This window comes from Lasioglossum baleicum, chromosome 12 (assembly GCF_051020765.1).
Source record: "Lasioglossum baleicum chromosome 12, iyLasBale1, whole genome shotgun sequence".
In the NCBI taxonomy this organism is placed as follows: Eukaryota; Metazoa; Arthropoda; class Insecta; order Hymenoptera; family Halictidae; genus Lasioglossum; species Lasioglossum baleicum.
In genome coordinates, this window is record NC_134940.1 from 7261217 (window position 1) to 7274680 (window position 13464).

Below are 13464 nucleotides of genomic sequence, written 5' to 3' on the forward strand. Positions count from 1 at the left end.
AAATCCGGTTTTTTAGTAGTCAAAAACGCTAGATAAAAGATCGATCTAGGGCGCTATCGCCCTCAAAAGTCCTATTTTTTCGTTTACGAGGCCAAGTTCGCATTATTCGGCAGCGTAATTTGCATTATTCGGAAGCATACAACTGCGCATGTAGCTATTTTCGTAGCAACATGCAGCCGAATAATGCAAACTTCGCCTCCTAAACGAAAAAATAGGACTTTTAAGGGCGGTAGCGACCTAGATCGATCTTTTATGATCTTTTGACTACTGAAAACCCCCATTTTTGTACTATCGAGAAATGAGAACGCGAATCTCGCACCCTTGCAATCCTGGAAACGAGTTTACCGCTTTAATCTCGAGTGAATTTTCTCACTGTCATCCTAATTCTTCATCTCCATTGAATCAGTTTTTTTTCTAAATACATTAATTGGCTTGCATAAAAACATCTGCATATGAATTGTGTTACGTTTTCTGTATTTAACGTAAACTTACTTCATTTGATGATAAAAATAAAAAAATATTAAATTTTCTTTTCCGTAAACAAAACAATGAATTCTTCAGCATCACTGTGAAAAATCACCGTGATTGAGAACGAACATGATCATCCCTAGTGGTCACGCTATTACCAGCTACCTTTTTGTGTCCGAACAATTTCTTTGATCTGTCATAAAACTGTTTCTCCACGGTCAAAAAAGAATATGAAAAACCACATACATTTCTCAATACAAACTAACAAATCGTCACAGTTTCAACGTCCGAACTTACTCGAAAACATCAGCGGAGCTCGTTACGCTCGAAAAATGGCCACAGGTTGAACCCGAAGAGCTTCCAGCGGGAGAAACGTCGAGCCTAATGCGACTGTTCGGATATTACAATGTTCACCGGAATCAATATTTATGTAGCCACCGGAGGGTTTTCCGGTCCAATAGATTCGATCAAATTCCATGTTATGTTCCGCGTACTGTATAATTTTCTCCCGTATTTTTTTCTCGCCGGGCGCGAAACGTTAGAGGTCAAGCAGGTGGCTGCGGAAGGCGGCAGCGATTTTTGTACGTACTGTTTCTCGTTTTACTTTTATTAAATCTCCTGAAAAGCTTCCATTCGACCGAAACCAAATATTCCCGGGGCGGAAGTCCGTTTCATCGCGTTGCAATATTTCCCTCACGGAAGCGGAAACGCGGAAGAGCGCGACGTTTTCCGCGCGCGTATCTCCACGTCCCATGAAAGATAGACCCGCGCGCGCGCAACAACAAAAAAGAATAGAAAAAATACGTATATTGCCACAGAGCCGGGTGCATTGGCGTGCTTGGGATCGGCACGATGCACACACACACACACACACACACACTCCGGGAAGAGAGTGTTTTATTTAGCGAGCCAAAGGAAGATATCGCTTCGGACTCTACGATGGCGACCCGTGTCCTGCGTGAAACAGATACACGTAAAAGAGAGAGAGAGAGAGAGAGAGAGAGAGAGAGAGAGAGAGATAGAGAGAGATAGAGAGAGAGATAGAGAGAGAGAGAGAGACACACAACGCTCAAACACGCAACACACGAACCTCCTGTTCACACGCATCACAATCTGAATTTACTAACAGTCGATGACATTTAATTTGTTATTGACATGCGTTGTTTATACGCACTGGAATACCTGTACACATAGAAGAGAAAATTACACACGGAACGGGAAAGCAATCCGATAGCCAGTCCGCAACAATGATATTTTAAGCACTCTCGAGATTAAAAGATGGTGTGCCGGTGTTATTCACATTGAAAACCGTCGCATTCTCGTATACAAAACGACGTTACCCCTCTGCGTTACTGATTGTTACTTCTTCGCTGTTTTCCTTTTACTTTTTGCCCATTCTGCGGCAGATTTTTTTAGAAAATAATCGACGGCTAAAACCGGTGTTGTTATCGACATGTACTGTTAGCATTCTCCCAGCAGCCCCGCTGGGTCTTGTTTCTCGTTTGTTAATGGCTTAACTGCCCCTGCGACGTAGCTTTCTCTCCTCGCGTTGTCGATCAGCAAACTTTCGTGTTATATTAGCAATATAAATTGCTGAGACGAGGTAGGTGTTCAAAATATCTCTTACCGATTTGCTTCGTTTAGAAATGTGTTGTAGGCAATTCAAAAATAAGCATACGTATTTTATTTTCTCATCCGTCCCTCGCGTCAATTCGACACAGTTTCACCGAAATGTTCTGTTATTTGTAGGTACGTTTGCAGATAAAGTCACGTTTCCAGCAGAAACTGCTTTAGGAAAATAGCTAAATACATGCGCAGCTTTATGCTTCCGAATAATGCAAATTACACCTCGTAAACGTGACAATAGGACTTTTGAGGACGACTGCGGCCTAGATTGATCTTTTATATCTAGCGCTTTTCACTACTGAAAACCCATCTTTGCAGTATTGAGAAATCAGAAGGTGCATCCCGCACCCCTGCAATTCTGGAAACGAGACTACCCTCTTAATTCATCAATTTGATAAAAAATAACTGTTTAAATTGTTAATTCATGGATCTTTTACACCATTGTGTGAATTTCAAGCCAAGGGACAGGTTCAGTCCGTGAAATGAGGGACGGATGGGGGTTAAAAAGTTAAAACAACCCTTTAGAATATTAAAAAAAGTGTTACCACAACGAAGGGGTGGTTCACCCCTGGAAAATTATTCGATCAAATCAGTGAAAGACACTGGGCACACCTTGCTCGTAAGAATGAAGCTAATGTTGATCGGCACAGAGCTCGCCAGATTTTGTTTTAATGAGTGGCGACCCATTTTTCGTGTGCCCCGTTTGGTCGCGTTGAATATTGAACGCAGAACACTTCCGGCTCTACCCGGAGAGAAAGATAGGGGCTTACAAGAGATAGAGAGAAAGATAGATAGGATAGATTAAAATAACGTTATACTAACCGGGATAGTAGATGGCATTGTGGGAAACGCTGTAGTTCGCCTTCGGTATACCGAGCAAGCATTTGACAATCGCTGCTTCCGGTAAATCTTCGTCCAGTAAGGCCGTTCGTGATAAGATATCGTACAGTCCATCGTTACGCAGCGTAACGGCGGGCTTCGCTGTTTGCTTTTCCGGAACACCCCTGCAATGGAAGCGACGTTTGCAAAATTATCACGGCCGCGTTAAAGAGGAAACATCATGCGATACAGGCTGTTCCGCCCGAAACAGCACATGCGATTCTCTCCTTTAACCCTCGCGACGCCGACCGTTCGAGTAATCGTGCGGATGACAATGCTCGGATCCACTCTAACCGTGGACGTTTTCACCATCCCCTGTACAAAGTGTTTTGCAAAGCGGTCCGAACACCAGTTCTCGCAAAAAAATAAGTCGAAAAACCTGGATGAAATTTTCTAGCTCGTCCCCTTCCTGAATTGAATTTTTCATTTCCTGTAAACTACAGGGATACGGGTTCATATGGAATCCATTTTCCAAGTCGATTTTCTTGGTAACAAGGCGTTGCAACAATTTTGTTCCCCATCTTCGACTTATTCTTTTATGCAAAATTGCTATACGAAGTTTAGCAGGTTCTCTTTCGAGCGAAGTGCTGTATCGTAATTTTGCAGACTTCTCTTTTCGTGGAAAATTGTCAACAAAAAAACTGTAGAATTTGTTTCTGAAATTGGTCTTTTCTTCATAATTATAGTGGCATCTTTTTCGAACGAATTTCGGTATCGCGATTTTGCACGTTCGTCCCGTGGTTTAGAGGTGCTGGTAATTGTGTAAAACAATAATAATAATATTTATTCACTGCGGTTTAATCTGTGCTATACCGCTGTCCACGCTTTGTGTTTCTGGTTTTATTATTACAGATAACAGCTCTGCGGAACAGTTTCACAGGATTCGTTGTTATCGCTGAGAAGTTCCCGGTGCTAAAATCGGACGACTTTTGTCCGTGTTTTCGCAGTGGCGCTCACAATTGATATTTGCTAGATATTACGCGATACGAAACCGTAATGCGAGACAACAAAACATACGTAACGCTTCAGAGTGGGTACGTTAAATAATAATTACTTCAATCTGGTAACATCTGCGAAATTGTACACGTACGTGGCTGGAAAATTAACATTTTCTATTCTGTGATCTGAATCGAATTTTCGAATTTAGCAGGTATATCGAAAATAAAATGTTTTAGACAATTTTTTCATTTTTTCAAAAAATTTAGAACACTTAGTTATACAGTTGTTGTTGAGTTACACATATTGGTTAACAAATGAATGACGGTCCAGGTGTACCAAGATTTGAAAATTTTCGAAAATTGGATAGTTTACTATAGTATATGCTTGAGGGGTTGGAAAGCTTGGGAAAGTACTTACTCGACGGATATATCCAGGGTGGGTTCTGGGTATAGTCCTTTTGCTATGCACGTTATCTCCACTCCATCCTTATCGTCTATGGTTTTCTTTCTATATACAAGATCGAATTTCTCCTCGGTTGCTGGAAAAATAAAGACAATATTATAATACGAACTAATTGTATTTGACATTTTTTAAATTATTCAACAACGAAGTTATAAATAGACAGCGGATTTTATCCATTTATGACAAAAATGGGTAGGTGAAATTTGAAACAGCAAAAACATTAGATGAATTTTAAAACATTGTTATATTATTTTTAACTTATTAAACATATTAAGAAAGAAAATAAATGTCTATTTCACACCTGATTGTTGCCATCCCGGTAGAAAATGTTAATTTTCCACAAAAATTCGCTGTCTAGTTATAAAAGTAAATGTTTACAGAGTTACAGATTTTCTGAGCTATCCAGTTGAACGAAATCTGTTTTCCCCTCTGTTATATACCGTTCCTTTATTTTTCACTTTCAATTCGCCGTGTTTTATTTATCCGTCCTGCAGCAGGCTTATTGGCATAAGACAAATTGGCGAATACATTCGAGTGCAGCCAGCACGGACGATAAAGCTTAATGTCCGACAATGATTTCCGGACTGTTCGGTCGGTTCGAGCGTATTCGAACGCGGGCAAGCTACGACGCTATTTTTGTAAAAGCAACTGTGAAATTTTATTCATTGCGTGCGCCGCCGAATTTACACGCCGTAGACAACACTCTATTTTATTGCAATTTTTATTTGCATTTGTTTTACTTTCGAACATACATAGGACGTTTCAATGGCGCGGATAAACGAATAACTGTGCGTGACGCATGTGCGCTAAAAATTGTGGAGAAAAATAAAAAACCATCTCCATTTACGACGTGTACATTCATAAGAGTTTAAAATCGTGAATTATAAAACGAATGCCGGATTTACAAGATTTTTATTGTATTTTATATTTAGATAACCTTCCATTGATAAAATAAACCGTTTCACGAGTTCTACAAATAAGTGAATACCGTTCTTGGAGACTTAAAAACTTTAAATGTTTAAAAGAGAGACCTCTTGTATTTTTCTAAAGGAATTTTCGTGAGGATCGCAGTTTGTAAGATGAATCGTTACTGTTTATTTTCGTACCGAATCGACGGCGGTGTTTTCCTATATTTTCGAAACTACCCCTTTGTTTTCGGAAAAGCAAGAAAAATAATATTGGAAATGCCGTGGAACAGAACGAGACCGAACTAAAGGCGTACACAAATGTAACTGCCGATATTTTTTGTGCTGGTTCCCTTCGAGGAAACTCCTGTGACATGTACGTTCCATTAGCTCTAAATCGAATCCTTCGGCCGCACCTGCTCCTTTTTTTCCGCATCTCGCGTTTACGGTCAATTCTAATTTAAACCGTATATTTCTTCAAACGATTTCACATCTTCCTTTCCGACGAAAACTCTTAGATATTATGTTTAATTCTTTACATTCTGAATTCTATCAATTATATGTGTTCTGAGATAAATACAGCAAATCCAGCAAATTAAATTTGATAAACGGTCCAGTGATTTCTAGTTTTAATGAAACCTGGTGCTTCAAAGATCCTTGAAGACACAAAGGGCGGTAAGTTTGAGCTCCCTTGAGAGACATTAGCAATCCGCATCGCGCTCATCAGTAATTCTAGGATCTATCGTCAAAGAGGGGAACAGGGTTAATTCTTCGCAGCTCCGCTGGCCGATGCGATTATCGGGAAATAATTTCGGCGAGCGATTGGAAAATCGGTCATTCGATTTCCGTCCGGGAGCAGCTATTAACGTCTCCGGGGGTAGGAAAGAATTTACGATGGTCCATCGAATCGAGACACGGGGGTACACAAGGCTCGAAAGTGGATATTCCGCGGCGGCCACACGTACGGCAATGAAAATAAAAAAGGTAATAGTAATGGATACACCGCGTGCTGCTGCCGGTGGAAGACGACGCTGCATTATCGCGATAATGCCGGACGTTTTCCCGCAGCCAGTGGCCGCGTGCTCTGTTTCATTGCGTGGCTGGCTCCGGCAACTTTTATTTTGCAGGAACCGAGTGGTCAGGGCCGCGACACCGTGGCTCGATCTCGCTGAAATAAATTGCGCACGTGTCACACCCTGACAGGAAAAGTTCGAATTATATCGCCGCCCCTGGCGCCGTTATGCCCGTGTCATCGAAAAAGCAAACCAGATGTCGACAAAAAGCCCCGGCTAGACATGATACGATCGCGAAAGTGAATTCTAACTGTGGGAATAGCGAGACCGGTCCACGCTTTCACGGGAACTAACTTTTACCTGAAAACTGTTTAGCCGGTCGACCGGTCTCCCTCCGCTGGCAAAAAGTATGACCCCGTTCTTTTTTTCAACCGAAGCGATCCACGATCTGCGGAGCTGATAGTTCAATGGCTTTGAAGTTTCTGGCTTTTCCAGCCGTCGTCTTTTTTCCCCCAGAGCGAATATAGGAAATAGCGGACCCTTTTCGGCCTGGCGTTCTCTAATTGCCGGCTAGCAGTGCGATTCACGCTAACTGTTGGTTGTATTCACTTTGTTTTTGTTGGTCGAAGTAAACGATAATGTGTGATCGGCTATTCTTACATAAAGTGCATCTTTTCAAAATATAATTCAGACGTGGAAAGTTGAAGCTTCAACTTTTAAAGGTCGACCTTACTTTCTATTAAGGGTGAAACGAGACTGCTGAAACATTTATTTATTTACGAGACAGTATGAAACAGTAACTCATTTAGGTTAATTCCCGTGCAGCTTGGAAATAGTTGTAAGATGGAAGGTACTTTTTAAAAGTTTGACGCAATCAATTTCACGGAATCGTTCTGACCCAGCAGAAAACAAGCACCGTAATAACAGTTAATGTGAAAAATGAAAAGGGAATAATGCGAAAGTTAATTTGCAGATAGCCTTTGTTTGTGAAAATGACCAACTTCGCTCGATCTTTGTTCCGTCGTGAAAAAAAGTATTAGCTACTCAGAACTTAATATTCGAAGGAAAAAAGAAGTTGCTCGTGGTCGGCTATTATTTTTAAATTATTTGATCGTCGAGGAACTTTACGGTTATTTTCAAAGCAAAGTAATATGGTGGCAGCATTTACATGGTGGTGGTAGCAGATGGGCCTGCAAATTATGCGGAAGTTGCTTCCCCAAGTCAAGCCTTTCTGCAAGAACTTGCAAAATTATGTACGTACTTGCGAATATACCGATATAGCCGCTATGATTTCGTGCAAATACGAAATACCTAAGGAAGGCAGACCAACGAGAAATATCGCTTATTATCAGCCGTAAATTATCATTCCGTACGCCACGTCTTTTCGACAAGTTGGAACCAATCAAATTATAATGTTAATTAGATTTTTACTGTATCCGAAAAGGATTGACATTATTTTTCTCACATTAATTCAGTAAAGTTCAGCGAGGTAATTCCGCTTGTATAATTTAAATATAAATAATATCTTTTAAATTAATGTTCCATTAACGTTTGCTGCTCCGTGTCCATTTAGTTAATGTTCCAGGACAATTAAATTAATGATAATGCAAGTGTTGAAATATTAAGTTATATTTCACACGGAACACGGCACACACTTCCGTAAGTTTTGTTCGCAAGTTCCGTTTTAAAGTTATACCAGCCAGTTTCCTTAATTGTAGCGAACGACGAAGGGAAACAGAAGCAATGAGGTAAATGGAAGAGCTCAAGCAAGATTTGAAAAGCTGCAAATGAGTAAGCAGCATTAAAGGAAACTTCTTTATGCTTAGCGAATACATTAAAAGAATGGAGGAATAATTTTCCGGCGAGCTGCCCGGTTAATTTGAAATTAGGTGTTAATAGGGGGGAAAGAATGTCATTGTGCACGGGGCTGTTACGTTGAAAAACATTTGAAATCAGGATTTAATCAAATTCGACGTGAATCTGTCTATGGGGAGGCGTTATGAGTCGACCGAGAATTCATGGAAACGAGCACATCGGGACAGGAAAATGAATGAGGCCGCTTGGGTTTAATACAATATTAAATTATCGAGAACAAACGCGACATTTAGCGATCCACTTGTTTTCTCTCGCGCGGTTGTGACCTCGCTACGTGTAATATAAAAGAATTGATTCACTCTGCACGAAGAGATATTTACTCGGCGGACGTTAATTTCAATCGCATATTTTTCCTATAGTCAAATTAAGCTTGTCATCAGGGACCATAACTGTTATAACCAAAAAGAAAAGAAGTCATAGATAAACAAGTATTTCATCGACTAAAATCGTATTGGTTACAGATAAGGATTATAAGTAGACTGCGGATCTTTATGCACTTATGAAGAAATTGGTTGTGCTAATTATAAAACAGTAAAAGATTTTTAAAATTCAAGAATGTTGTAATGTTGCTTTTAATGTAACACAGTCGTTAAGGGATAAAATCAATTTTTATGTTATTCCCGCTTCTCACAATCAATGTAAAACATTTTTATTTTGCATAAACATCCGCAGTCTAATTATAAGTAACCGAAAACTTTTTCTCTTGTTGGTAAATGTTATCGTTGAGAGAAATTCATTTCGATCACTTATAACAGTTATCAATGAGATAAATTTATTTCGATCGCTCATAACAGTTATTCGATGAGATAAATTTATTTCGATCGCTTATAACAGTTATCAATGAGAGAAGTTCATTTCGATCGCACACTGTTATGTGATAAGTGTTATGAGCGATCGAAATATGAACTTCTCTCATCGATAACTGCTTTGAGCAATTGAAACAGTTTTTATTCGTCGATAACATTTATTGAGGAGGATTCAATTTTTTGACCACTAGTAACTGTTATTTGTAACCAGAAAGTACAAAAAGTGATATTTTTTAATCCTTTTGTTCTCCGAATTTTTTTCTTTATATTTTGTGTACATTATCTTAAATTTCAATAACAATAAACTTTTTATTAATTATTTTTATCGTAGAAAATTTTAGAACAACTGTTATTTTTGGCCCCTGCTTGTCGTATACATGCAATGTATAGAAGCGAAATGTTAGTGAAAAATTTTCCCAAGTACCGTGCACATCTCTGTCATCTATATCGAGGTATTACCGTACTTTCTTCTCTTCCAATTTGATAGTTTACTGTCCTATATTTGCAATGTATGTGTGAGCGAAATGCGAACAAAAAATTTTCACAGTAACCAGGATAGATTTATGCAAGTATCGTGCACATCTGTGTCACATATATCGAGGTATTACCGTACTTTCTTCTCTTCCAATTTGATAGTCTACTGTTCTATACTTGCAATGTATGTGCGAGCGAAATGCGAACGAAAAATTTTCACAGTAACGAGGATAGATTTTCGCAAGTATCGTGCACATCTCTGTCATCTATATCGAGGCATGACCGTACTTTCCTTATAGGAAGAAAAGTAGGGCAGAAGACAGTGGAAACACGGGGAAAGTCAATGACTAATTATCCACACTCGAGGGAGTGTTTTATCGCAAGCGGCGGGCAAAATGCAAGACACGTTCCCCGCGGAACTTCAAATATTTACCGTCGAAGTTGAAGCTGCGCGTCTTCGAGGCAGATTATTTTGACGGTAAACAGGAAAGAGTCGCGGAGGAAAAATTTGGATCGCCTAGTCGCGGTCGGGGTGGGATAATTTAAAATTCCAACACGATGAAGTTACACCACCGTTTGATTCTCGTATTGACTTACTACCAGTTAAATTCTATCGGCCCTTCCACAGGTTGTTTGATTTCTGCGATCAACTCTCTCCGGCGTCTATTTGAAAGTCACCGGTACTCTCTTTACCTCAAAAATCCCGGTGTCAGCAGGCGGATCTCCGTGAAATTACTTTTCGCCGTCGAGCAACAAGTCATGGAACTTTTTCGATGTTGGCCGGAGTACCGAGTCTGTGCTAATCGTTGGCCTACATTAACCCTTAACCCGCCACTAAAAATTGCTGCAGCATTATTCAAAATATTGTTTACATTATTAAATATGTCGGTATCTAATCAATTATTGAACATTTAGGTATTGTATTAGGTATTATACCAATTTCATAGTCATAAAATTTTTAAAATCATAGAGGATGGAAATATTCTAGGTCGGAAGAAATGTTTAATTTTCGAGTTAAAATAGCTACGAGTGCAAAGGGTTAACTGGCGGACCTGCCTCTACATCTCAGTAGACTCGTTCAGTTTTGTCATATTATTAAAATCAAATCAAATTAATAACGTCTGAAACAGTCGGTACTCTCAATATCTATTCAATGATTGTGAAGGAGCTCTCTTATTGTAAGTTACTGAATAAACCCAGTTCCGACGATCAAAGCAAATTTTTCTAATTCTGATGAAAAGCTGGGAATTAGTTGTCTCGACGGTAGTTCCAGTGTTAATAAATTAAATGTCTACTCCGACCGGTTATTACAGCACGTGGAAAAGAGGAATCTGTTCGGCGGCCTTTCAGGTAGAATCTTTTGAAGGAAGACTTAACTTCCCTTTTAATAAAGCACTGCGAGAAAATAACGCGATGTTTACGCTTCCAGTATAACGTCAAAGTATGAAGAGGACTTTCTCGCGAAGTCGTATATAGCTCGTTGCGTCAAGTGTAACGGGGATGGCAGGAGGACGTTAGGTGAGAGATATTAATTTCGCGAAATTAGGGATCTCGGCCCCGACGCGACGGCGGCGAGGCGCACCGTGGATGTTTTAAGTTCATCTCAAGGAGAACTTTTCATAGCCGTGCTACGGTTTCTTATCCGCATCGGTGAATGGCCGGTACAGCTTCCATGTTGAAATGGAAGTTTGAAGGAAGAAAGAAACGCAAAATTGCTTACGGCTTGTATCCTCCTAACGATACAACTGGAAACCTCTCGTTCGGGCCGCCATTAGATCGAGGAGAAGCATTTTAATGCTCGAAAGTTTTCTACGTTAAAAGTTAAATGCACTGTTTCCGCCACTTTTACCCGATAGAAAACACAACTCTTTCCGACAAAAACCTTGTAAAGTTTACAAATCTTTTTCAAATACATATTATATCGATCTTGCGGGAATAAAGACGTCCTACTTTTTCAGGTAATTCCACAAATTATTGTCGATTCACTTTTGTACAGTGTCTTATGCAGAGTTCAATGCATAACATATTGCATCCTCGATAGGATGCGATCGGATAAGGAGGTCAGAAGTGCACTTAAACCAAATTGGACAATTCGATAGGTTACCGAGAGGAAACGTTGCAAACTTCAAGACTGTATCTTGACCGAGAGGACAATAACAAGGGATCCTGGATTATTTTCTCGATTTTCTTTATTTTATCTAGTCGAGTGTATGCAAAGATTTCGAAGGTCTGCTGCACCGCAATGGTCGAGGCACGTCTTGGAGGATTCTCTTCGATTTTTCTTCGATTGAACACGCTAAATAATGAAACTAATATTTTTTTCCAACATCAATATCGCAACTGTATTTCAAGCTTCGCTGAGCTACACTCTATAGAAAGTATAAACAGCAATGTTAAAGTAAACAGTCAAAGCAATTGTCCTATTACTTGATGGAATATTATTTTCCGCGAGATTGCGTGAGGAAAGTAATCGGAAATATTTCATTAAGAGAGACCATCGGCAGCAGCATCAAAAGGGAAGTGGGCGAGTGTACGAACAAGTCAGTTGTGTCTTTTATAAGCAAATTCACTGCAGCGTGAAATTTCGTAATAAAATACTTACGTAAGATTATTAAACAGACATCAAAGAAATCTTCTTCAGATTACTTTTCATAACGGTTAATTTCTGAGTTCAAGAACTTGTGTCAAGTCGTCCGTGTTAATTAAAGTATAAGATTCAAAGAGTATAGCCTTGCTTTCCTGTACATTCTTCTATAAACACTATGGTTTTCAATATTAAATAAATCTTGATTGTTAATCAACTATGGTCTCATTAGGAAACAGTACATGTGTCTCTCCAATGACTAATTGTTAATTACAAAGGCCACCTACTATAATTATCGTTAATTACTATTTCATAACGATACTCATTTTAATGTTATGCGATTAATCAATCATTGAATGTGGGTTAATTGAATAAATTCAATCTATAGAATTTCGAAAGAAAGTTACAGTATGTGTATCATTAGCTGAATTTCATTTAATGTTTGTGGTTAATTGACAATATTGAGGAGAGAAGCATACCTACCTGTTTATTCAATTTATCGTGAACAAATTAATCATACGTGCTACACTTTCTCTAGAAAGCCTAAAATTTTTATTAAAATGACTAATTAGAGGTAAAGGAAAGCAAATACAGTCAAACCTGTTTTTGTGCAGTAGATAGGGACCGCAGAAAAGAAACCACACAAAAAAATATTCACAAACTTTATACATAGATATAATAAATAATTTTTCACAACATATTAAAGAAAATTTTTTTATACGATGGAGAGGGACTACATAAAAAAAGTCTCACTTATTGTTAGAAAATATGTCACAGCTTTACGAAATAGCGAGAAAGTGCTTTCCAAACAAAATAAATAATTAAATTACACATGTGGAAACATTAAAAAAAATTTTAATTTCTCATTTTAAACATGGAGAAATTTTAAAAATGTATATAATTCAATACATATGTATACAGGGTGTCCTGCTGAAATGAGATCAGCAGGATATCTCGGAAGACGTTGTCGTTATCAAGAAAGTGTTCCTACTGTAACGTGTGACTATGAACATGTCGATGTTTAGGGGTAATCGGTAGCCCATTTTACCTAAAGATTCCAAAAGTTTGTGCCTTTGGACGTCATATTTTTCGCACTGCCATATGACGTAGTTTAGAGTGTCGTCACTTTGATCACAACTACACATACCGTCAGAAATTATTCTTACCGTCCGCATCCTATTGATCATACTAGTAAAACACCTCTTAAGTCTTTTATGGGAGAACCAGGGTAGGGAACTGACGCGGAAAAAGTTTCGGAAATAATTTTTGCCCTTAAATAGCCCTTGCCTCTTGATTATTACAGTAGATTTTAGAGGTCGAGGAAGTATCCAACTTGGCTGCCTTGTCCGCGTCCTCATTACCCTGAATACCAGAGTTCGATGGGACCCAGAATTAATCCAAAGAAGAAAGGAAATCGTTTCTGTAATATCTCG

General features: G+C 39.0%; 1 protein-coding gene across 4 annotated transcripts in view; it reads right to left on the reverse strand.

The window, feature by feature from the left end:
* LOC143214328 (uncharacterized) overlaps positions 1-13464 on the reverse strand; it is a 404553-nt gene that overhangs the window by 15415 nt on the left and 375674 nt on the right. For all 4 annotated transcript variants that reach the window (XM_076435226.1, XM_076435223.1, XM_076435225.1 and 1 more), the window contains 2 exons: positions 4330-4450; positions 2917-3098 (listed from right to left, as the gene is read on the reverse strand). In XM_076435226.1, the coding sequence (XP_076291341.1) occupies positions 2917-3098; positions 4330-4450 (303 nt within the window). The remainder of the gene's footprint in view (positions 1-2916; positions 3099-4329; positions 4451-13464) is intronic.